The 19387-nt window shown below is 39.2% G+C and overlaps 1 protein-coding gene across 5 annotated transcripts in view; it reads left to right on the forward strand.

Moving 5' to 3' along the window:
• GPM6A (glycoprotein M6A) overlaps positions 1 to 19387 on the forward strand; it is a 220721-nt gene that overhangs the window by 104208 nt on the left and 97126 nt on the right. The window contains exons 1-2 of one of the 5 annotated variants that reach the window (XM_053585305.1): positions 8954 to 9030; positions 9535 to 9593. The exons of 2 other annotated variants lie outside the window; for them this stretch is intronic. In XM_053585305.1, coding sequence (XP_053441280.1) covers positions 9557 to 9593 — 37 coding nt within the window. In that variant the 5' untranslated portion in view covers positions 8954 to 9030; positions 9535 to 9556. Of the gene's footprint in view, positions 1 to 8769; positions 9594 to 19387 lie in introns of those variants that run through there. 2 more of the 5 variants (XM_053585312.1, XM_053585295.1) reach the window with 2 other exon arrangements.

Here is a 19387-nt window from a genome sequence, read left to right on the forward strand (position 1 = left end):
CTGGGTGGCCCCCTGACAGTTATGTTTAAAAAGTAAAAGTGTTTTCTGCTGGAAAGTATGTTGGCCTTGGAGTTATATAGACTCGAGTCTCAGTCCTACCCTCGATGCAGGATACACACACAAACACACGCGCGTGAGTTTCTGCTTTACTATGTCTTCTAAGCCTTAGGATACAGAAAGGTGGCAAGTGCTTTTCACGACTGAATATAATAAGACATTTCTAAATGAAAACCTGGAGAATCTTTTCAACTTGACTTAAAAGTGTTTGGCTTGGAAATATTATGTTGCACCACGTCAAAAACAATAACAAAATCTCCCATCTGGACAGAAAGCCCAACGTCTGTGACCACCGCTGCTTGTTCAAGCCTCTCTGTCACTGTCTTCTTATCTAACAAATAATACAATTCTATTAATGCCAATTTTATATTAGAGACTTTCAGGCATATTTTTGTTATGGCTGTAATGTTAAAAGTCCTCATGTATTAGCAGCACAAGCTAAAGGAACCCTAACACACTCTTCACAGTACCGGCCTGCGTTATTTTCTTCACTGCACGTATCAGAATCTGATATCTTTTCAGTGTGTTTATTCACAGGGCCTCTCACCTTCCTCTTCTGGGTCTACATGTTTTCACTGATGGTCTTATAAGTTAGATTTATATTTGGACAGTGGTAAGCAGTCCATGTATAGTTGATGAATTAATGAATCTAAGACTTTCCCTGGAAAGAATTATCTTGGACATCTTGTTTTTCCTTTTAATAATTCTATGTTCTGGCCATGCGCAGTGGCTTGCAACTATAATCCCAGCACTCTGGGAGGCCAGTGCAGGTGGATCATGTGAGTTTAAGAGTTTGAGACCAGCCTGAGTAAGACTCAGACACCATCTCTGCTAAAAATAAAAAACTTAGCTGTTCGAGGTGGAGGGCACCTGTAGTCTCAGCTACTTGGGAGGCTGAGGCAGGAGGATCACTTGAGCCCCGGAGTTTGAGGTTGCTGTGAGCTATGACATGATGACACTCTATCCAGGGTGACAGAGTGAGACTCTATCTCAAAAAAAAAAAAAAAGAAAGAAAGAAAGAAAAAAGAAACTGACAGTGCGTACACAAAACAAAGAAACTTCTAGGATGTAAATCATGCGTGTTGTTCAAAGACTTGAGTGTGTTGATCTTTCTGGAATGACTATTTAGCTAAATATCTGTCCAAGTAGAATATCATTGCTGATAAAATTTTCTGAGGAACATGTGGAAAATATTTCTGATTGTTTTTGGTACATTCAGGACTTGGGCATATTTGTTCTCTCCTTAATCCATGGGAGAGTAGATCAAAAACAAAGTTCTCTTGGTTCAAGACTAACAATCTCCCCTGCCTTAGCAAAAAGTTTCATGTCTATAATTCACAAAAGAAGTTCAATACATAAAATCACACTTTCCTCTCACAAGTAAGAAAGGAAGGGCCTTCACCCTACTTGCCCCCTGGGGGAAGCTCATTGCTCCCTTTTTTCTTTTAGTCATTAATAATGGCAGAGGGCATTTGGAAGAATGAGACAAGGCATCCATCTGTGAGTTTTCTTTTTCGATCTAAGAGTTGTTTTTTAGGTTACTTAAGGTGATCGTTGGAAATGTAAGAGTATACTTTAACATATTTTTTATCTACAGAAGGACTCGCAATCTAATATATAAGCATGACTGAAATGCTCATGATAAAACTGAGATAACTTGAATCTTATTTTTCCTCATCAGTTCTCTATGCACCATGGAGTGTGATCAGCGTTTTTAGATCTCTCCTACCATCTGCATCTGCGGTGAGACTCAAAGCAGACATTTAAATCCCTATTTCAAAATTCGACTTCTGACGAGCTGCTAGCTTTGCATAAAGCTGTGTTTGCACTCCCCCTTCCTTTCTTGTTCTCACTCTCCTTTTCTTACTTATTGATTTATTTTTACAAGCTTGTCATTCACTCACTGTACCTAATGTGACAGGCCGCCAGGTTTGGCTGAGATTTCTAAATTGTTAAATCTTGCTTCAAATGAATGGAGCACAAAACCCATCATTAATTTTTCAGATAAGTTATAACTTATGGCCATTCCAGAAAAAAGAGTTACAAAATTGCTCTGAAGGGTGGACTAGGTGCTGGTGTCACTGCACAGCTTTCCCGGGGGACCTTGGGACCACAGTGACATTCAGCAGTGAGGCAGGATGAGTCCCAGAGTTCAGCTGTCAGACCTTATACAAACGTGTACATATTGTAACTGACTCTGACTACTTGTAAAGGAATGCTGTCCTTGAATTTTTCTGTCTCTCCTTACTATCATCAGTGCTTGTGCTAATACAGATTCCCCTTAGTACAGGAAACCCATCACAGAATTAATATTTCCAAGTTCCTTTTTGTTTCACTGGTTGCTTTTGGAAATCTCTCTTTATCATTCTGTCATCAACTCCTGGGAATGGCATTTATTATCTATGAAGGTGACATGTATCTCCTGGAATTATCTCAAATTATGCTCACACTAGAAAATATTTTGTGGAAGCTGCTATACATGAAAACGTTTGTGTTAAGCCATAGAGTTCATGCCTTCACATGTCCATTATCAGTATTTTATACACTTGTTCATGCAGTCATCAAATACCTATTGAAAGCTGACTATGTGCTTATCTTGTGGGAGCTGGGAAGCAAAAGACCCTGATCTCATGGTCTTTATGAGCTTCAGGATGGTAGGGAAGATACATGTAAAATGCAAATTTTGGGAATAGCTTCATAATGCTGTGGACCTTAAATACTAAAAATGTTCTAATCTGTGATCAGGGGAGTTTTGCTTGAGGATAACACATTCCATCTGACATCCGAAGGAAAAGTATTTTAGGTGAAAGGAACAACATTTAGGAATTGATGATTTTGAGAACTTCAGAGATAAATGAGCAAAGACCAGCAGACGCGGTGGTTATGCTGGTGAGGTGGGCTCAACTCCTGCCAGGTTAGGCCCCGTCTTTCCAGCCAATTGAGGTCAAATTTTATCCTAAGGGCACTGAAAAACACCAGGTGGTTTTATTTTATTATATTATTATTATTTTTTGAGACAGAGTCTCACTCTTCCCATATGCTAGAGGCCTGTGGTATCACTTTAGATCACAGCAACTTCAAACTCCTGGGCTCAAGTGATCCTCCTGACTCAGCCTCATGAGTAGCTGGGACTACAGGTACCTGCCACCATGCCCAGCTAGTTTTTCTATTTTCAATAGAGATGGGGTCTCATTCTTGCTCAAGCTGGTCTTGAACTCCTGGACCTCAAAGGATATAATTGCTGCGGCTTCCCAGAGTGTTGGGATTACAAGCATCAGCCATGGTCCTTGGCCTCACCAGCTGGTTTTAAACAGGGCTATGTTGGTCATGACAGAAGGCCTGATGAACTTAGTAAAAATTCAATACTAATAGATTAGAGAGAGAAGGTCTTGGTATGAAAAAGCCCAGGAGAACTGTCAGGTGATTTCCTGGGGGTGAGCACTAATAAGCTTCCCAGTGTCTCCCATTTTTTTTTAATTAAATCATATCTGTGTGCATTAATGTAATCATGGGGCACCATGCACTGGTTTTATACACAATTTGAACTATTTTCATCAAACTGGTTAACATAGCCTTCTTGGCATTTTCTTAGTTATTGTATTAAGACATTTATATTCTACATTTAGTAAGTTTCACATGGAACCTTGTAAGATGCACCGTAGGTGTAATCCCACCAATTACCCTCCCTCTGCCCATCCTCCCCCTTCCTCCTCTCCCCCTTCCTCATATTCTTAGGTTATATCTGGGTTATAGCTTTCATATGAAAGCCATAAATTAGTTTCATAGTAGGGTTGAGTACATTGGATACTTTTTCCTCCATTCTTGAGATGCTTTACTAAGAAGAATATGTCCCAGCTCCATCCATGTAAACATGAAAGAGGTGAAGTCTCCATCTTTCTTTAAGGCTGCATAATATTCCATGGTGTACATGTACCACAATTTGTGTCTCCCTTTTTGACTCCAATCTTGTAGCATTCAGGTGAGATTGCAGGAGTGACTCTCGTCTTCTTCAGTAACTCTAGGAAAACTGAGAACCAGGACCTAAAACTGGATATTCCAGCACAGCGGATATGATGCCTAGTACACAACGTCTGGGACTGTGTGCCAAGATGTTAGTCTATTATGTGTAATCTGAAGACTGTCTCCCCCCGTGGGCTTTTGTATATTCAGTTTCAACTGTCTAGAAAATTTTTCTTTCTTTCCTACACTTCCCCTTTTTCCTGGTTAATTTCACCTCCTTGGGGTGAATGTTCTCCTAGTTTGATCAGGTCAAGTCCAACTATACCTTCCAGGAGAGCAGGAAAACTTTCCCACTATCCAGACTGCACATAGGTCAGATAGATCTGCATGCAGATCCTTCTGCAGGCTGATGCAGCGTCCTCTGCTTTTTATCCTCATTAGGTAATGGTTGTTATAGAGTATTGTGATTTGGGGTCTGTTTGTGTTGCCAGGCTGTAAGCATAAAGGAGGGATTTGTCTTCTCTTATCCCTTTTACCTACATCAAATTTCTATGTATGTAAGAACGATTAATAAACACTTGTACAATTAAGAATGAAAGTAAGTGTCTTTAATCATCAGAGAATACAAATCAAAACCACTTTAAGATATCACTTCACTCCAGTAAGATTAGCCCACATCACCAAGTCTCAAAGCTACAGGTGCTGGTGTGGATGTGGCTAGGAGGGAACACTTTCACACTGTTGATGGGACTGCAAACTAATACAGCCTCTATGGAAAGAAGTATGGAGAATTCTTAAAGAACTAAGAGTGGACCTTCCATTTGATCCCATAACTCTATTACTAGGTATCTACCCAGAAGAACAATAATCATTTTACCACAAAGACATTTGCAGCAGAATGTTTATTGCAGCTCAATTTATAATTGCCGAAAGGTGGAAGCAACCCAAGTGTCCATCAACCCATGAATGGATCAACAAACTGTGGTATATGTACACCATGGAGGACTGTAATTCAATAAGAAATGATGGAAACGTTACATCTTTTTTATTAACCTGGATGAAATCAAAACATAGTCTTCTTAGCAAAGTATCTCAAGAATAGAAAAAAATATCCACTGTACTCAATACTGATACGAAACCAGTATATAAACAGTAAAAAAAAAAAAAAAAAAAGAATGAAAGTAAGTAGGGGTGATGCTACTACTGTGAAGACCATGATTATTCTATGTATCGACTGCATTATGTGATTGTGTGACTCTGAGAATGTTATGGTAATTTATATTAGACAGTGGAACCTCCCCAGCTGACCACCTCCTGAAGTTGACCTCATTTTCATAGACCAGACATGAACCGCATGCGCCTGTCAGTCCAGGAGGCCTAGTTCCTTAGGGTGACCACTTCCGTGTGTTGACCAGTGTGTTACATCCCTTGGATGGTCACCTTGAAGAGATTCGACTGTATTTTAAAACACTCAAGTGGATAAAGTAGTTTTAACTTTTTCTAATAAATTTTATGGAAGTCCATTTCTGACCTCGAGCTTAAAGCAGCAATCAGAGGGGTTCTTTTTCCTTGTCAAAATAGAGGAAGAAATAACCCATGACATTTCATTATTGAGATAGTTTTGGATCTGGATTTGAAATATGCTAGGGAAAAAAGCAGATTGTAAATAGGGTTGGTGTCTGTTAGTCCTGTGTGCTGTACATTTGGTTTCTATAATCGTATTTTTTCGTATGTCCCCTTTGTTCTCTGACTCAAGGAGCATGAACATGTTTCCCCCCCAATTTTTATAGTTCAAGCTGTATTCTGAACCACCAACTTGTTTAATCTATAATTCTGTTTACTTGACTGTATCTTGAACATTGCATCACAAAGATAACTGTATTACATAAACAAAAAATGTAGATATTTTATCAAATGTAGTATAAAGATCTGTTTATCCACAAAAATAGTGTTGAGGAAAGAGCCAGCTCTAAATTGAGATGAATTAGGAAAAATAAGAGGGGCTTATAATGGTTTTTGTTTGAGTGAGTAATGTTTCTTTTGTGGAAAACAATCTGGAGATTGTTCAAAGAAATCAATGTAGACTTTTCATGTGCCCCCTACTCGTTATCTTCCCAAAGGAAAAGAAGTCATTTTATAAAAAAGACACCTGCACTCAACTGTTTATTGCAGCACATTTCACAATGGCAAAGACGTGGAATCAACCTAAATGTCCACCATGGAGTGTTACCCAGTCATAAAAAGAAATGAGTCTTTTGCATTGACTTGGATTGATACCCTCTTCGTATTTTGAAATTTAGAAAATAAACAACAGTATTGCTTTCAAGTAGGGGAAAGGGAAGATAGAAGAAAGTTCCCACATGGATTCCCCTCCACTGCTGGAGGTCCTGTTTTCCCACTTTTGCTTCTTATCAATATTTCTATTAATCTTTCCCTGTCAATAAACTCTACCTGTTTCTTAAAAAAGAAGAAGAATGGTTTCTGGTGGCAGGGTCCGGGACAGGGGTGGCAAGAAGAGCCCCTGAAGCAGCCTAAGAAGCAGGCCAAGCAGATGGATGAGGAAGACACAGCGTTCAAACAGAAACAAAGGGGAGCAGAAGAAACTGGAGGAACTGAGAATGGAGGCCGCGGGGAGGGCCCCTCGCCACAGGTGGAATGAAGGAATCTGGCAAAAAAGTAAGCTGTTCCTTGCACCTGAGACGATGAGGACCTTTGATTCCTATTTAAACATTTGTATTCCCTGTCATAACATCTTTTGCCACCCTATAGCTAAAATGAAGTGTTGTTTAGAGCCTATTGTACATTTAAGAATAAACTTTTACACAAAAGGAGGGGGGATAGACACTTTGTGTTTAGTGGGTATAAAGTTTCTGTTTGGAAAGATGAAAATATTCCAAGGCTGGGCGATGGCAGTGGTCCCAGCATAATGTGAATGTGCTTAATGCCACTTAACTGTAGACTTACAAATCATCAAAATGGTAAGTTTTTTTTATTATGTGTATATTACCACAATAAGAAAATATGAATCTTGGCTGACAGGTGAGGCCACATGTGCGCACATGTCTCTCCACACCTATTTGGCAAGAGTCCATTTAGACTGGATTTGACGTGGTTTCTCATATATTTAAAAAATATTGAATAAGTTGCCAGTGTCTTGTTTTGTTGTCAATTGTTGGCCTGAAAAAGTCTGTTTCTGACGCAAAGGTGATGATTCTAGGAGTGTGTTGCTCTGCTGCAAAGCTTTCAAAGGGAACGGAGATCATGGCTAGAAATAAATCAGGGCTACTTTTCCGTTCATCTTGCCCAATGAATATTTTTTTAAATTTCCTTTCTCTTTCAGTTTTTCTTTCTTTGTACGTATGGCAAAAAAGCAATCTAGGAACTGAAGCTGACTGTTGTAGGTGTTAAAGATACTCATGATGGAAGAGGGCAGTAAAGAAAAATAGGTCCGACATCAGACTCGTAGGCAAGGACTCAGCTGATATTGATATTGTATCTAAGACTTAATGTGGCCATTTATCATTCCAGCCTCCAAATGTCGGTTTTTCCTAACATAAAATGGAGGAAATAATGCTTTCCATGTTTGTCTTACATATGGGTCAATGCATATGAATGTGTTTTATAGACTGTAGAGTGCTCTAAAAATCTGTGATGGCCTTCTGGTGTCTACCGGCCCGATGTCTAACGTGAGTACAGAGAGAATGAGGAATGGTCCTCCGTCCTTTCTTGACTGTATGCCATGCCGCGCGTCAGGCTGGGGATGTGTTGAGCAGAAAGGCTGCTACAATTTGGCTTTTTAATTACCCTTATGGTTTCTCTCCCTCAATCTGTGCCTCTCTCTTAAAAAAAAAAAAAAAAACCTTTGAATAACAGATTGACAGATAGGAGAAATTGTTTTGAGTTATTTGCATTACAGTTACCTCCAGCATAAATTCACGTGAAAGGAGAAAATAAATAACAAATGATTGCAGGAATTAGAGGACTGCACGTTCATTTAAGAGCAGGAACATGGAATGTGGTACAGTTGTCTTTCTGCTAAGCAGGTGCCTTTCTAACTGTTTAGATTAGAAGGTGGCAGCAGCATGGTACTGGCCTGCTTTAAAGAACGCCTGTGAAATACATGCTATGTATAGTGCAAGGAACTTATGCTGTGGATGACAAGCACGTGGATTGCTTTTCATCAAAGGGAAGGAGTTAATAGTGTGTGTGTGTGTTTTTCTTTGTGCTTGCTTATTTGGAGATGGAGGCAGAGGCTGGGATTCTTCCTTACTTTCTATTCTAGTAAAGGTTTATGCTCCTCAAAAGGGATACTATTTATTTATTTATTTACTTATTTTTTTTTTTTTATGCCATACCTTTTGTGAAGCACCGAGAGCCTTGGGCTGTGCCCTGTCACTTGGTGGGCTGAGGTACAAATGCTAATTTATTGCCAGACTGCAGCAGTGTCATTTGCATTCCAAATCAGACTGCAGATCCAAGTTACCCCCGGCTATCCTGCTGTTCCTTATCTAGAATTTATTTGTTTCTTCCTTTCAGTCCTATACACATTTCCCCCATAATGGCTTTTTAAAAAAATTCTCTTTTAAGACATTCTCATTTGAAATCAGCCGCTTTTAGTGGACGCAAATCATAACAATAAATAACAAAGACATCAAAACATCAATAGGTGTTTTTGTTTACTGAGTTTTCCCCCTTTTATCTAAGAGTTGTAGGGCACTGAAGTAAAATACTTTACTTAAAACATGTATCTCTCAGGCTTAAACGTTTATAGATTCATTCCTTTGAAAATGATGCCTCTATTTCTTTTTAAATCTCAAAGATGTTGAGCTTGAAGTCCTCTCTTCACAATAACCATTTACAGACAAACCCTGAGAAGGTATAATTGCACCCTTCCTTGGCAACTTTAAATCAAATTAACTAAATACTTGGTGAGGAGAGAGAAAAAAGCAAACGCATTTTTTGCAACGTATCAGCCTGGGTGAGGAGGCACTGCAGCCGCAGAAGGAGCTGACGGTAACTTGGGCTTTCCCACTCTGGAAGCAAAGGGGGGAATTATGGGTTGGTGGTCTGCCTCATGCTAGGAGGACACCCCTCCATCTGTTCACAGCTCAGCCTGCTTCCAATTTAAAGCACAGATTTCAACACAAACCTCAAATTTTCCCCCACCCCATTTTAAATGCAAAAGCAAGACTTGTGAATCAGAGAACGTCTCTCTGCTCCTGGGATTCAGACCAAATTTCCCCCCAAAATTCGCAGGCTATTTGTTTGCATACCTGCTTACCGTGGCACACAATGGGCAGCTTTGAGAAGAAAAATTGATAATCTTCACGGAAGAGCAATTTGAATGAAATTACACTTGACAGCCTGTCTCCAAGCAAACAAGAGCAGCGAGGGAGCCTGAGCTAGACTCTGAGGACTTGCCCAAGCCCCTGCCGTTTGGAGCTTCCCGGGGAGGGGGGAAAACCCCACCAGTTTTTCCAACATCTAATTGAGCTTCTGATTAATTCCGTGTACCAGATTCTGCTGAAGGAAGGTAGCCATGGAAGAGAATATGGAAGAGGGGCAGACACAAAAAGGTACTGTGCTAAAAAGGGTTTATTTGTAAGTAAGTAATTATTTTGCAGTTTCCTTGTTTGCTTTAGACACTTGCCAGTAAGGCTAATGAATGTTTCTCTCTTAGAAGGCGTATCTTTTCCCTTCTCCTTTAGTCTGTTCCCCACTTGCCGTAATACCTGGTGAGAATGCTGTCATTATTTGCAAATCTTTCAGACACACGTACCCAAATGCAGAGTTGGGTATTAGTGAGAAGACCTTTGTGGGTATCTTTGGGAACTATTTCTTAGACCAGTCTTTGTTAACCTTTGTTTATTTCATGATTTCACGCTTGTCGAGCTGGGTCAAGGGATTCCTGGTGAGAGCCACAGACACAATATTTGAAGCTATTGGTAGCTAAAAATTGGATGATGTAACCATTATTGATGCCTTGGCATGGACTTCTGATAGAACAAAGACCAAGACCGGTTATTATATTTTGGTTGGTGCATGTTTTCGAAAGCTCTGTTTTTTCTTTACATGAATGCACTTTAGGTTTAAATAGATGGAGCAACAGTTCATGAATTTTCCAGCCTGTGGAGTGACATTAGGGTTTTCCTTTCTGTATTGTCGATTGCAATTGACTTCTGAGTAATAAATGTTAAGGAAATTTTCGGATGCATTTTTTTAAGCTTGTCTAGGTATACGTGCCTGTATGAGTTAAAAGGAAATGGCCTTTTTGTGTGTAGGTTAACAATAGACAAATATTGGCAATTTCAAGTGATTCAAACACCTTTAGAAATTTTTTACATCTCGAGTGGGGGATTCGGAAGAAGCTGCCTTCCACCCTAGAACAGGCAGCATCTTCTCTCTTCCTCTCTCAGGCTTATGTAATGTCAGAGAAAATGCTCTTGTTTTCTTCGGGTTGAAATAGTAATACAGGTGGTGCTACAAAAAGGTAATATTCCAAGTAGCATCGAAAAACATCTACCAAAGTCAATTTTGAATGTATACAAATGCATTATTTAAAATTAACTATATTTTATATGGTAAAATAGTTTGAAAACATGGTATAGTTTGTCATTTTGTTATAGCCCTTCTGCTACACTGAGTCCCTTAACACACATGCAGACACCTTGAGATATATGTGGTGTTTATATACACACAGACACGCACACACATGCACACACGCATGCACTTACATTCGTATTTAAAATCAGAAATTATTGATGCAAAATGCATAAAGGTTTTATATAAGCAATAAAAGTAGTAGATGGGCTGACCTACAGATTTAGTCGTTAGTGCGCTTGTCAGTTGTACTGTGTAATAGAAACACAATAATCTACATAAACAGCACATGATCTCTTTTTTTACATTAAAAAAAACTCTGTGACTTTTATTGTATGCACCAATAATGTCAGTGTTTACCAATGATCTTAAATGGCAATTTCCCTTGGTGATTTCTGTCTTTATGAGGCATCTCAAAGGATTATTCTACTTCAGAAGTAAAATCTTTTATTTTAATGTCTTTTTTACTATACATAATGATAATGCTTCTTGGCCAATTTGTCTAAAGAAAGATAAACTGATCATTATAAATAGAGAAATGATGTTTATTACCCTATGTCAAATCTTGAGTTAAATAGTGGATTGTGCTAACAGGTAGAATGTTTCTGAGAGGGCCTGTTCCACGTAGATACAGGAACCAAGAAAAATGATGTAATCTGTTGTGATCCCGCCCCCCCCGCCCCCCCCAGGTATCAGCGAAATCTTTCTCTTAGGAGGGTGGGGACAGCAGTAGCACCATGTGGGGGAACAGACTGTCATGGTGGCTTTTCATCATTCTGATGTGCATAGAAAAATCAGGAACAGTGGGGGAAAGCAATTATAAATGAGAAAAAATGTATAGTAGTCTGTCTAGATGTTTATAGCGCTATATAAGTAAAACATGGTTCTGCTTTTTTTCCTCAACTGAGAAAAATATTTCTTTCCATTCTTGATTTTCTAACTCTAAACTGTGCTTATGACATAGTGTCACAAAGTAATTGTTGTTACTTTATTATTAGAAAGTTACATTTGAATGTAAATGTATCTGTCTGTGTGCTGGGGGTGTGGGGAGAAGGTAACAGTGTGAAATAATTTGATGAGATCTAATTTGCAGGAGCTATTTGCTAAGCAGATAAAACCATTTTTCAAGATTTTAGGTGGACAGATTTAATGATATATCTGATTTAAAGGAAGGTGGCCTTTGCATTGTTCTTATCCTGTTTTTCTTAAACTGCATAGGATTTTCTTAAATAGTAACTTAAACATCACAAAGTTCTCTTCATTGGAAAGATGCTTTTACGTCCATTCTTACAATTTAGAATTATTCTCTTCTGTTATAATTCAGAAGGGCTGAAAACTCCTATCAGTCTGTACCCATATCATCTTCCAAATTCTACCAGAATTTAAAATGGAGGCCATTGTTTTCATTAAATATTTTTGAAAATATATATATACTCGATGTTAAAGACTTTTCCATAAAAATATATATTTTTCTTCATAGCAAGATCTTACTTAAGCAGTAAAATGCAACTGAAAACAGTCCTGACCTTTACTCCAACTTAACTCTGTGCATTCAGCTGGGGAGAAAGGATAGTTTAGTAGAATGGATGACTTCACCAGCCATTTGCGATAAGCCCTGCTCTGATGTGAACCTGAAATGAGACCATTCATCTGTGGCTCCATCCATTTCTGCCACCCTCCCCAAAGATGAGTATCTAATCATGCTGGGGGGAGTTGGGTGGGGGGTGTCTAGTGCTTTGAGAATATATCAAACTTGTGCTCTAAATGAAAGAGAATTACTTTATCTTGTGTTCAGCCAAAACAATGATGTTCTAGTGACGAAAAAAAAATATGAGGGAAAAGGAGGGTGTTTTGAACTTGGCTTTTAGGCACAGCCATTATAAACTGGTGTCACTGTCATCAAAAACTGAGACACGTAGTTACCAAATCATGGCAACGTGAATTGTGAGCACTTCCTGTGGAGGGGTGGGCCAAGTGTGTGAACAGTTACCTACGAAGATTGAAAAGATGTGTGTTTATGACTTATGGATGTGCAAGTGTGTTGGAAACACTTTGACAAATGCTGTGAAGAGATGAACACGATTTAAGGGTTTCTCATCATTACTGAATTAGAAAAATGCTCAGTGGTTTTGCCAGACAAGTAGGTGACAGTTACTTTGTAGATAACCTTAATGAAAGTGTTACTGAATTAGGAGGGGCTCACAGAGGAAGCCTGGTCAATAGGTAGAGGAGAGGCAAGCTGCAGAGAGATGAAAAGAAAATAGCAATGAACAGAAAGACCCAGCTTCATGCATTGGCTGAACTGCTCCAAATTGCCAAAACCCTGATTGGTTTTAATTTCTGAACATGATCATTGGCCTCAAATTACATGTAACATACTGGACATGTTTGATCAGCAGCAAAGGTACCAACCCCGGTGTTAATCACCAGGTCTCCTTAGTACTGTAAACAGGCAGTTAACATGTGTCTGTGCTCTCAACAAGCCAATCCAGCATCAGCCGCTCCTTCCTCTCCAGCACCAAAGCTCGGTGCACCATCTCCACAAGAGCCCTAAGGAGGGGGTCTCTGTGATGCAGAAGAAGGAAGTCAGACTCAATGTGAAGAGGGCTCGGTTTTATTATTCCAGACACCATGTGGTCACTGTTTAATGGTTATTGTTCATCCTTAGTTCAACACCACTAACATATGTATCCCTAATTGAAAACAGTAGGAATACTCAATCAGCCCAAGCACCCTTCAATTCATGAGTGGGTAAAAAAAGTAACATATATACACTTATGATGTATATATACCATAAGATATATGCACATAAGCAATAATGTATATGTAGTATATACATACATTTATATTTATATAGTGTATATGTCTATATATATCTATATGCATATATAATATACTGCACACACACACACCATGGAGTACTACTCAGCCATAAAAAGGAACAAAATAATGTCTTTTGCAGCAATGTGGTGGGAACTGGAGACCATTACTCTAAATTAAATATCCCAGGAATGGGAAACCAAGCACCGTCTGTTCTTGCTAATAAGTGGGTACACACAGGCACAAAGTGATGCAAAAGACAAGAAAAAAAAAAGAAAGCAAGGGGGAGGGAAGTGGGTGTGCAATAAAAACTTACCTGTTGGGAACAATGGACACTGTTCCGGGGATGGCTAGGCCGAAGCCACGCGGTTAAGTGTTATACAAGATATCCATATAAAAAAATACTCATACCCACTTAATGAATATTTTTAAATAACATAAAAACAGAAACAAAATACATTAATGGAATTTAAGAGGAATATCTAAATGGAAGGACAGTGTGTAAGGTTGTTTTCTGTTTTCTTTCTTAATGTTAATGTCTATCCCATAATTAAAAATGCTGTTCAATTATAGCTGACATGCAAACTCCGAATTATGTACTTTATCAAGTAGTTATACCCACATGCTCCTATAAAGGAGTCTATGCTCAAAGGCATAGACTGTGTGTGGTATTTATAGGACAGGTGAAAGTCCTTTCAACACATTCTTCTTAGTAGAGTCTCACAAGAATGGAAAAGCAAGTATCCAATATGCTCAACAATGATATGAGGCCAGTAGACGATCTGATACACCCCCACACAAGAGAAATTCAATTCAGTTCAAGATGGGGGAGGAGGGAGGGAGAGAGGGAAGGGGCTGGGCAAGGGCGAGCTCCCACCTAATGGGCACAATGTGAGGGTGCACGGCGCAATTCCTGGGTGGGGGATACAATTACAACAGGTACTTTACCTAACAACTGCAAACATTGTAACCTAATTCTTTGTACCCTCAAATTAACCTGAACTTTTTTTTTTAAAAAAAGAACATCGTTTCAGAAATTTTTTTTTTGACTAAGATTATTTTTGCTTTGAGAGATGACTTTGCAACCTAACCCCTTCTTTAAACAGACATCATTCCTCAGGAAGAGATGCCTCTATGATAAATGAAAAGGGCACTGCTCTCGCTTTAGGGGGTTAGGTAATGTCAGCCAGCCCTGACTGCCCAGCTGTTTCAGGGCCAGACACCCCTTCAGGATTTCACCTCAGTTCACTCATTGACTCTTCATGATAGCTTTAAGTGGTGCCTGCACTAATGCTAAGAAGACTAAAACTCCAATAGGTTAGCTAACTAGACCAAAATCACATGGTAGTGAGTTCTGGTACACTCAGAAGGAGCCTGGGAGCTGAAGTTGGTTTTTTGTTCTGTTTTTCTTTGTTTTCAGATTAATGTAAGGGTACAGATGATTAAGTTACAAGGTTTGCATTTGTCAGGTCAGGGCCCTGTTGCAGTTGTGCCCCTCACTCAGGAGGTGTGCTGTGTACCCTTACGTTGTGCCCATTAGGTGGGCCCTCTACCCCCACTTGAATTGAATTAAGTTTTTCTCTTGTGTGGGTGTGTATTAGTTCATATTACACATATTGCATGCTTCATATTAGTGTTGAGTACATTGGATCCTTGCTTTTTCATTCTTGTGATACTTTACGAAAGAAAGTGCTCTGCAAGTCTATTCAGGTTCATATGAAAGATGGAGAAGTCTTCCGTCTCTTTTTTATGGCTAAATAGCATCTGAAATTTTAACCACACCCTCCTCTGTGCCCTCTGTCCTTACCTGCCTGCCAGCCACACCCGTTGTAAGGGACTCTGCCTCCCTGGCATCAGTCAACCATGGTCTGTAACTTACACCTGTTTCCTTTAGTACCAGCTCTGGCCTTTTTGGCAAGATGTGACCAACTTTTTCAAGGGTAATCAACCTTCCTTCCTCTCTCCCTCCCTCCCTCCTTTTTTTTTTGATACAGAGTCTCACTCTGTTGCCATGGCATCATCTTAGCTCACAGCAACCTCAAACTCCTGGGCTCAAGTGATCCTCCTGCCTCAGCCTCAGCTGGGATTACAGGCATCCATCACCATGCCTGGATAGTTTTTCTATTTTTACCAGAGATAGGGTCTTGCTCTTGCTCAGGCTGGTTTTGAACTTCTGAGTTCAAGGGATCCACCCACCTGGGCCTCCCAGAGTGCTGGGATTATAAGCGTGAACCACTGCACCTGGCCCAGGGTAACCAGTTTTTATGTATACCAGCAATTCATGACTTGTAAGTCCTAAGCTGACTCCAAAAAGATGTACTGCTTTGATTAACTGGATTACTCTCTTGAGAATTGGCAAACGATGACTCTTGGGTATGCTCTGAGGGTTTCTCTGTGCCTTCACATAATTTTATAATGACTATACTGTCCCCTCTCCCAGCTAATCTGAGTGCATCTGTATTCTTTGTAATCAACAGACCTCTAAATAAAACACACGTCCAGAGATCCTTTTGGAAGTCTTATATAAAAGGCTTACTATTAAGAAATTTACCTTAAGTTCAACCTGGTGAGTGGCCCCTGACCCAAATGTAGATTTGTAGATTTAATGCATTCTTTAATGCAAACTTGACACCACTCTTTAGTATATCCTTGAAGCTTCTGAATTTTTTCCCGTAACTAATCTTTTTTTTTTTTTTTTTTAATGTTTTCAGAGACTGAGTCTCACTATCTTGCCCAGGCTACAGTGCAGTGGCCTAATCATCCATGGCTCACTGCGACCTTGAACTCCTGGACTCCAGTGATCCTCTTTCTTTAGCCTCTCAAGTAGCTGGGACCACAGACAGGCACCGTTAGGCCCAGCTAATGTTTTTACTTTTTTAAATAGAGACAGAGTCTCACTGTGTTTCCCCAGCTGGTCTCTTGGAATTCCTGGCCTCCAGTTATTCTGCCTCCAGGCCTCTCCCAGGGCTAGGATTGCAGGCATAGGTCACTCTTCCCATATGCAGCCTCATATTTTATTTTTACAATTTGAAGAATAAGTCCATCCTAAAACCACTGTCTTTTAGTAAGTGGTGGTAGTATAATATTTTGAGAACCATTACAAAAATACTAAAATACCAGAATAAATCAAAATGTCTGCTTGTTGACAGAGTTAGACTCTTCAGTAGTATGTCATTGACATCTGTAAGCCGGTAGATAGGAAAATAACAAAAACATCAAAAACTTTTAAGTGATCATTTAAGAATTAGTTAACTCCCTCTGGCTTCTTAGATGGTGCTAGTTGCAGACTAGTGCAAAGGGACGGGGCTTTGGTGCCACAGTCCCCAGCGCCCAGGCCATGGACTCCTACTGGTCTGCGTCTGTGAGGACCCAGGCCGCCCGCAGCTGAGCCTGGGCAGAGGCAGTGAAGCTTCATTTGTACCTACACACTCTCCCTGATGCTTTTGTCACCACCTGAGCTCTGCCTCCCGTCAGACTGGGGTGGTCTTAGATTCTCATAGGAGTGTGAACCCTACTATAAACTGCAGCATTTGGGGGATCTAAATTGCTGCCCCACCCGCTGGCCCTCATCCGTGGAGAAATTGGCTTCCATGAAACCCATCCCTGGTGCCAGGAAGGTTGGGGACCACCAGACTAGCAGACAAATTTCATCTTAGCACACTTCGTAACAAATCATCTCTTCAGCTGCCACCATTTCAGCATTTGGATGACAACGCCAGAAGAAACACAGAAATTCAGATTTTATAAAGTGTACAGGAAAAAATCTGTCCTGATTTTCCTGCTCTGCTTTTACCTGGAATGTCCTCCTAAGCCTAAAACATGACTTTTACCTCTTGGCCATGGGGAAAATTGGTTTTAACAGATGTTCTCAGAACTTCTACACTGCTGTATTTATGATGGCTGCTGTGATTTAGATACAACATTTTAAAATTTTGTCACTTTTTATTGTCATTGGATCAGTTGCTAATTGTATTTTTTATGTGTGTGCTACTGTTTATTTCAGAGATCCAAAATGCTCAATTACATATTTCTGACCTCTTGTTTAGATAAAGGACAAGAGTAGATTTTTCACTGTATCATTCCTTAAAATGAGTGTCTTAACATTTTTAGATGAATGTATTTGATATAGTTACTTCATTAACTCCTTCAATTAAAACTTAAATATTTAAGGACACTAAATGAGAAGTATCGTGTGGTCAACTATGATATTGACAATGTTCTTGAAATGATGATGTCTAAGACACAGTTTTTAGAAATTAATTTATTCTTTAAATTAATAAAGAATAAATGGCTCATGAGGGATTCATAGAATACAGGACATAATTTCTAGCTTGTCAGTTATGACCTCCATTTTCTTCCACTCCTATACCCCTTCCCATCACTCAAAATGTTTGACAGTTTCCTTTTTCGCGCTGAAGGCAGACTGCCTGGCTTTCTTTCAAAAATGCATTTGGATAGCATCCATGCTAACAGGTGGCACAGCTGTGGATTAGCTGATATTATAAAAATAATTCATGATTTTCCATGTGCTTTCGTTTCAAGCTGGACCATTGTCTCAGATATCCTTAACTCAAAAGTAACTTACTTCTTTGTTCTATGAAAATAAAAGGACAGAAAAACAGAAGATGACTGATTTGTTTTTTCTCCACTTATGAGTGGGAAATTTATCTTTGGTTAAAGGAGAAAGTAAGTCTTTCCCTGGATTCTGTTTACAGAGTTCCCTGGTGCATTAAGTTACGACAATGGGCAAATCTGAGGTGAGGAAAATGGAAGGATGAGTGATGGCTTTTATTTATTTATTTATTTATTTATTTATTTAGTTTATTTTTATTTATTTTTTGAGACAGAATTTCACTTTGTTGCCCTCTGTAGAGTTCTGTGGCATCAAAGCTCACAGCAACCTCAAACTCTTAGGCTCAAGTGATTATCTTGCCTCAGCCTCTGGAGTAGCTGGGACTACGGGTGCCCACCACCATGCCTGGCTATTTTTAGAGACGAGGCGTCACTCTGGCTCGGACTGGTCTCAAACCTGTGAGCACAGGTGTCCACCTGCCTCGGCCTCCCAAAAGTGATGGCTTTTAAACGATGTGTACTCGTATCAAGAGATGTTACCACGTTGGAGACTCAACTGCTGTGTTTAACCAGATTTATTTCCAAAAGAAAGAAAGATATTTTGGCACGTGTTTAAATTGCTTAATTTGGGGGGCTCAAATTTCGATGACATGAGAAATGATAAATCTGTCGTGTACCTACCTTCAAAAGGAGAGGAATTGGATGGAATGTATCCCTGAAAAAGAGCTGGGATCATAAGACATGCCGTTCATCTCGCTGCCTATGATGGGGTGTGCATGCTTTTTCTTGATTCTCAAGTGAAAGTAGGGCAATTAAATTCTTTTGCTAATTATCATTTTCCACTGATTTAAAATAGACATTTCAATGTTTGAGCAGATAATTTCTACTCTTTTTTTGTTGTAATTTATTTTTTTCCTTTAGAAGTGGTCTTTGAATGGTGAATTAGCTATTCTTTCTTGTTAAAAATGAATGCTGAAAGAAAAACTTTCCAATTGTTTGTGTTCTTTTATTGTTACTTGATGAGAAAAATTTTAGTAAACAACTCAAAGAACATGGTCAACCCCTTTCTGCCAAAACTTGAGGGCCTTTTCCTTTTTCAACTTTTGAGATACTTTTACACATATCCTGTATTGCTGGAAATTGATTTTTTTTATAATAGTCTACATTAGATTAATTTGCAGTTCAGCTTAGTGATTGTACATATGCAACAGAGCTAAGTACCTTTACTAACATGATTTATTTTTCAACGAAAATAATACTTGTCAATAGTTATTATTTAATAATCAAGGCATTATTCTAGGTACTTCATATGTAGTTTATAATGTCAATCTATCTTACTAGTAATTAATAAATATTGATTGTTTTCTTATGAATAAAT

This window comes from Nycticebus coucang, chromosome 1 (assembly GCF_027406575.1).
Source record: "Nycticebus coucang isolate mNycCou1 chromosome 1, mNycCou1.pri, whole genome shotgun sequence".
NCBI classification, from domain to species: Eukaryota; Metazoa; Chordata; class Mammalia; order Primates; family Lorisidae; genus Nycticebus; species Nycticebus coucang.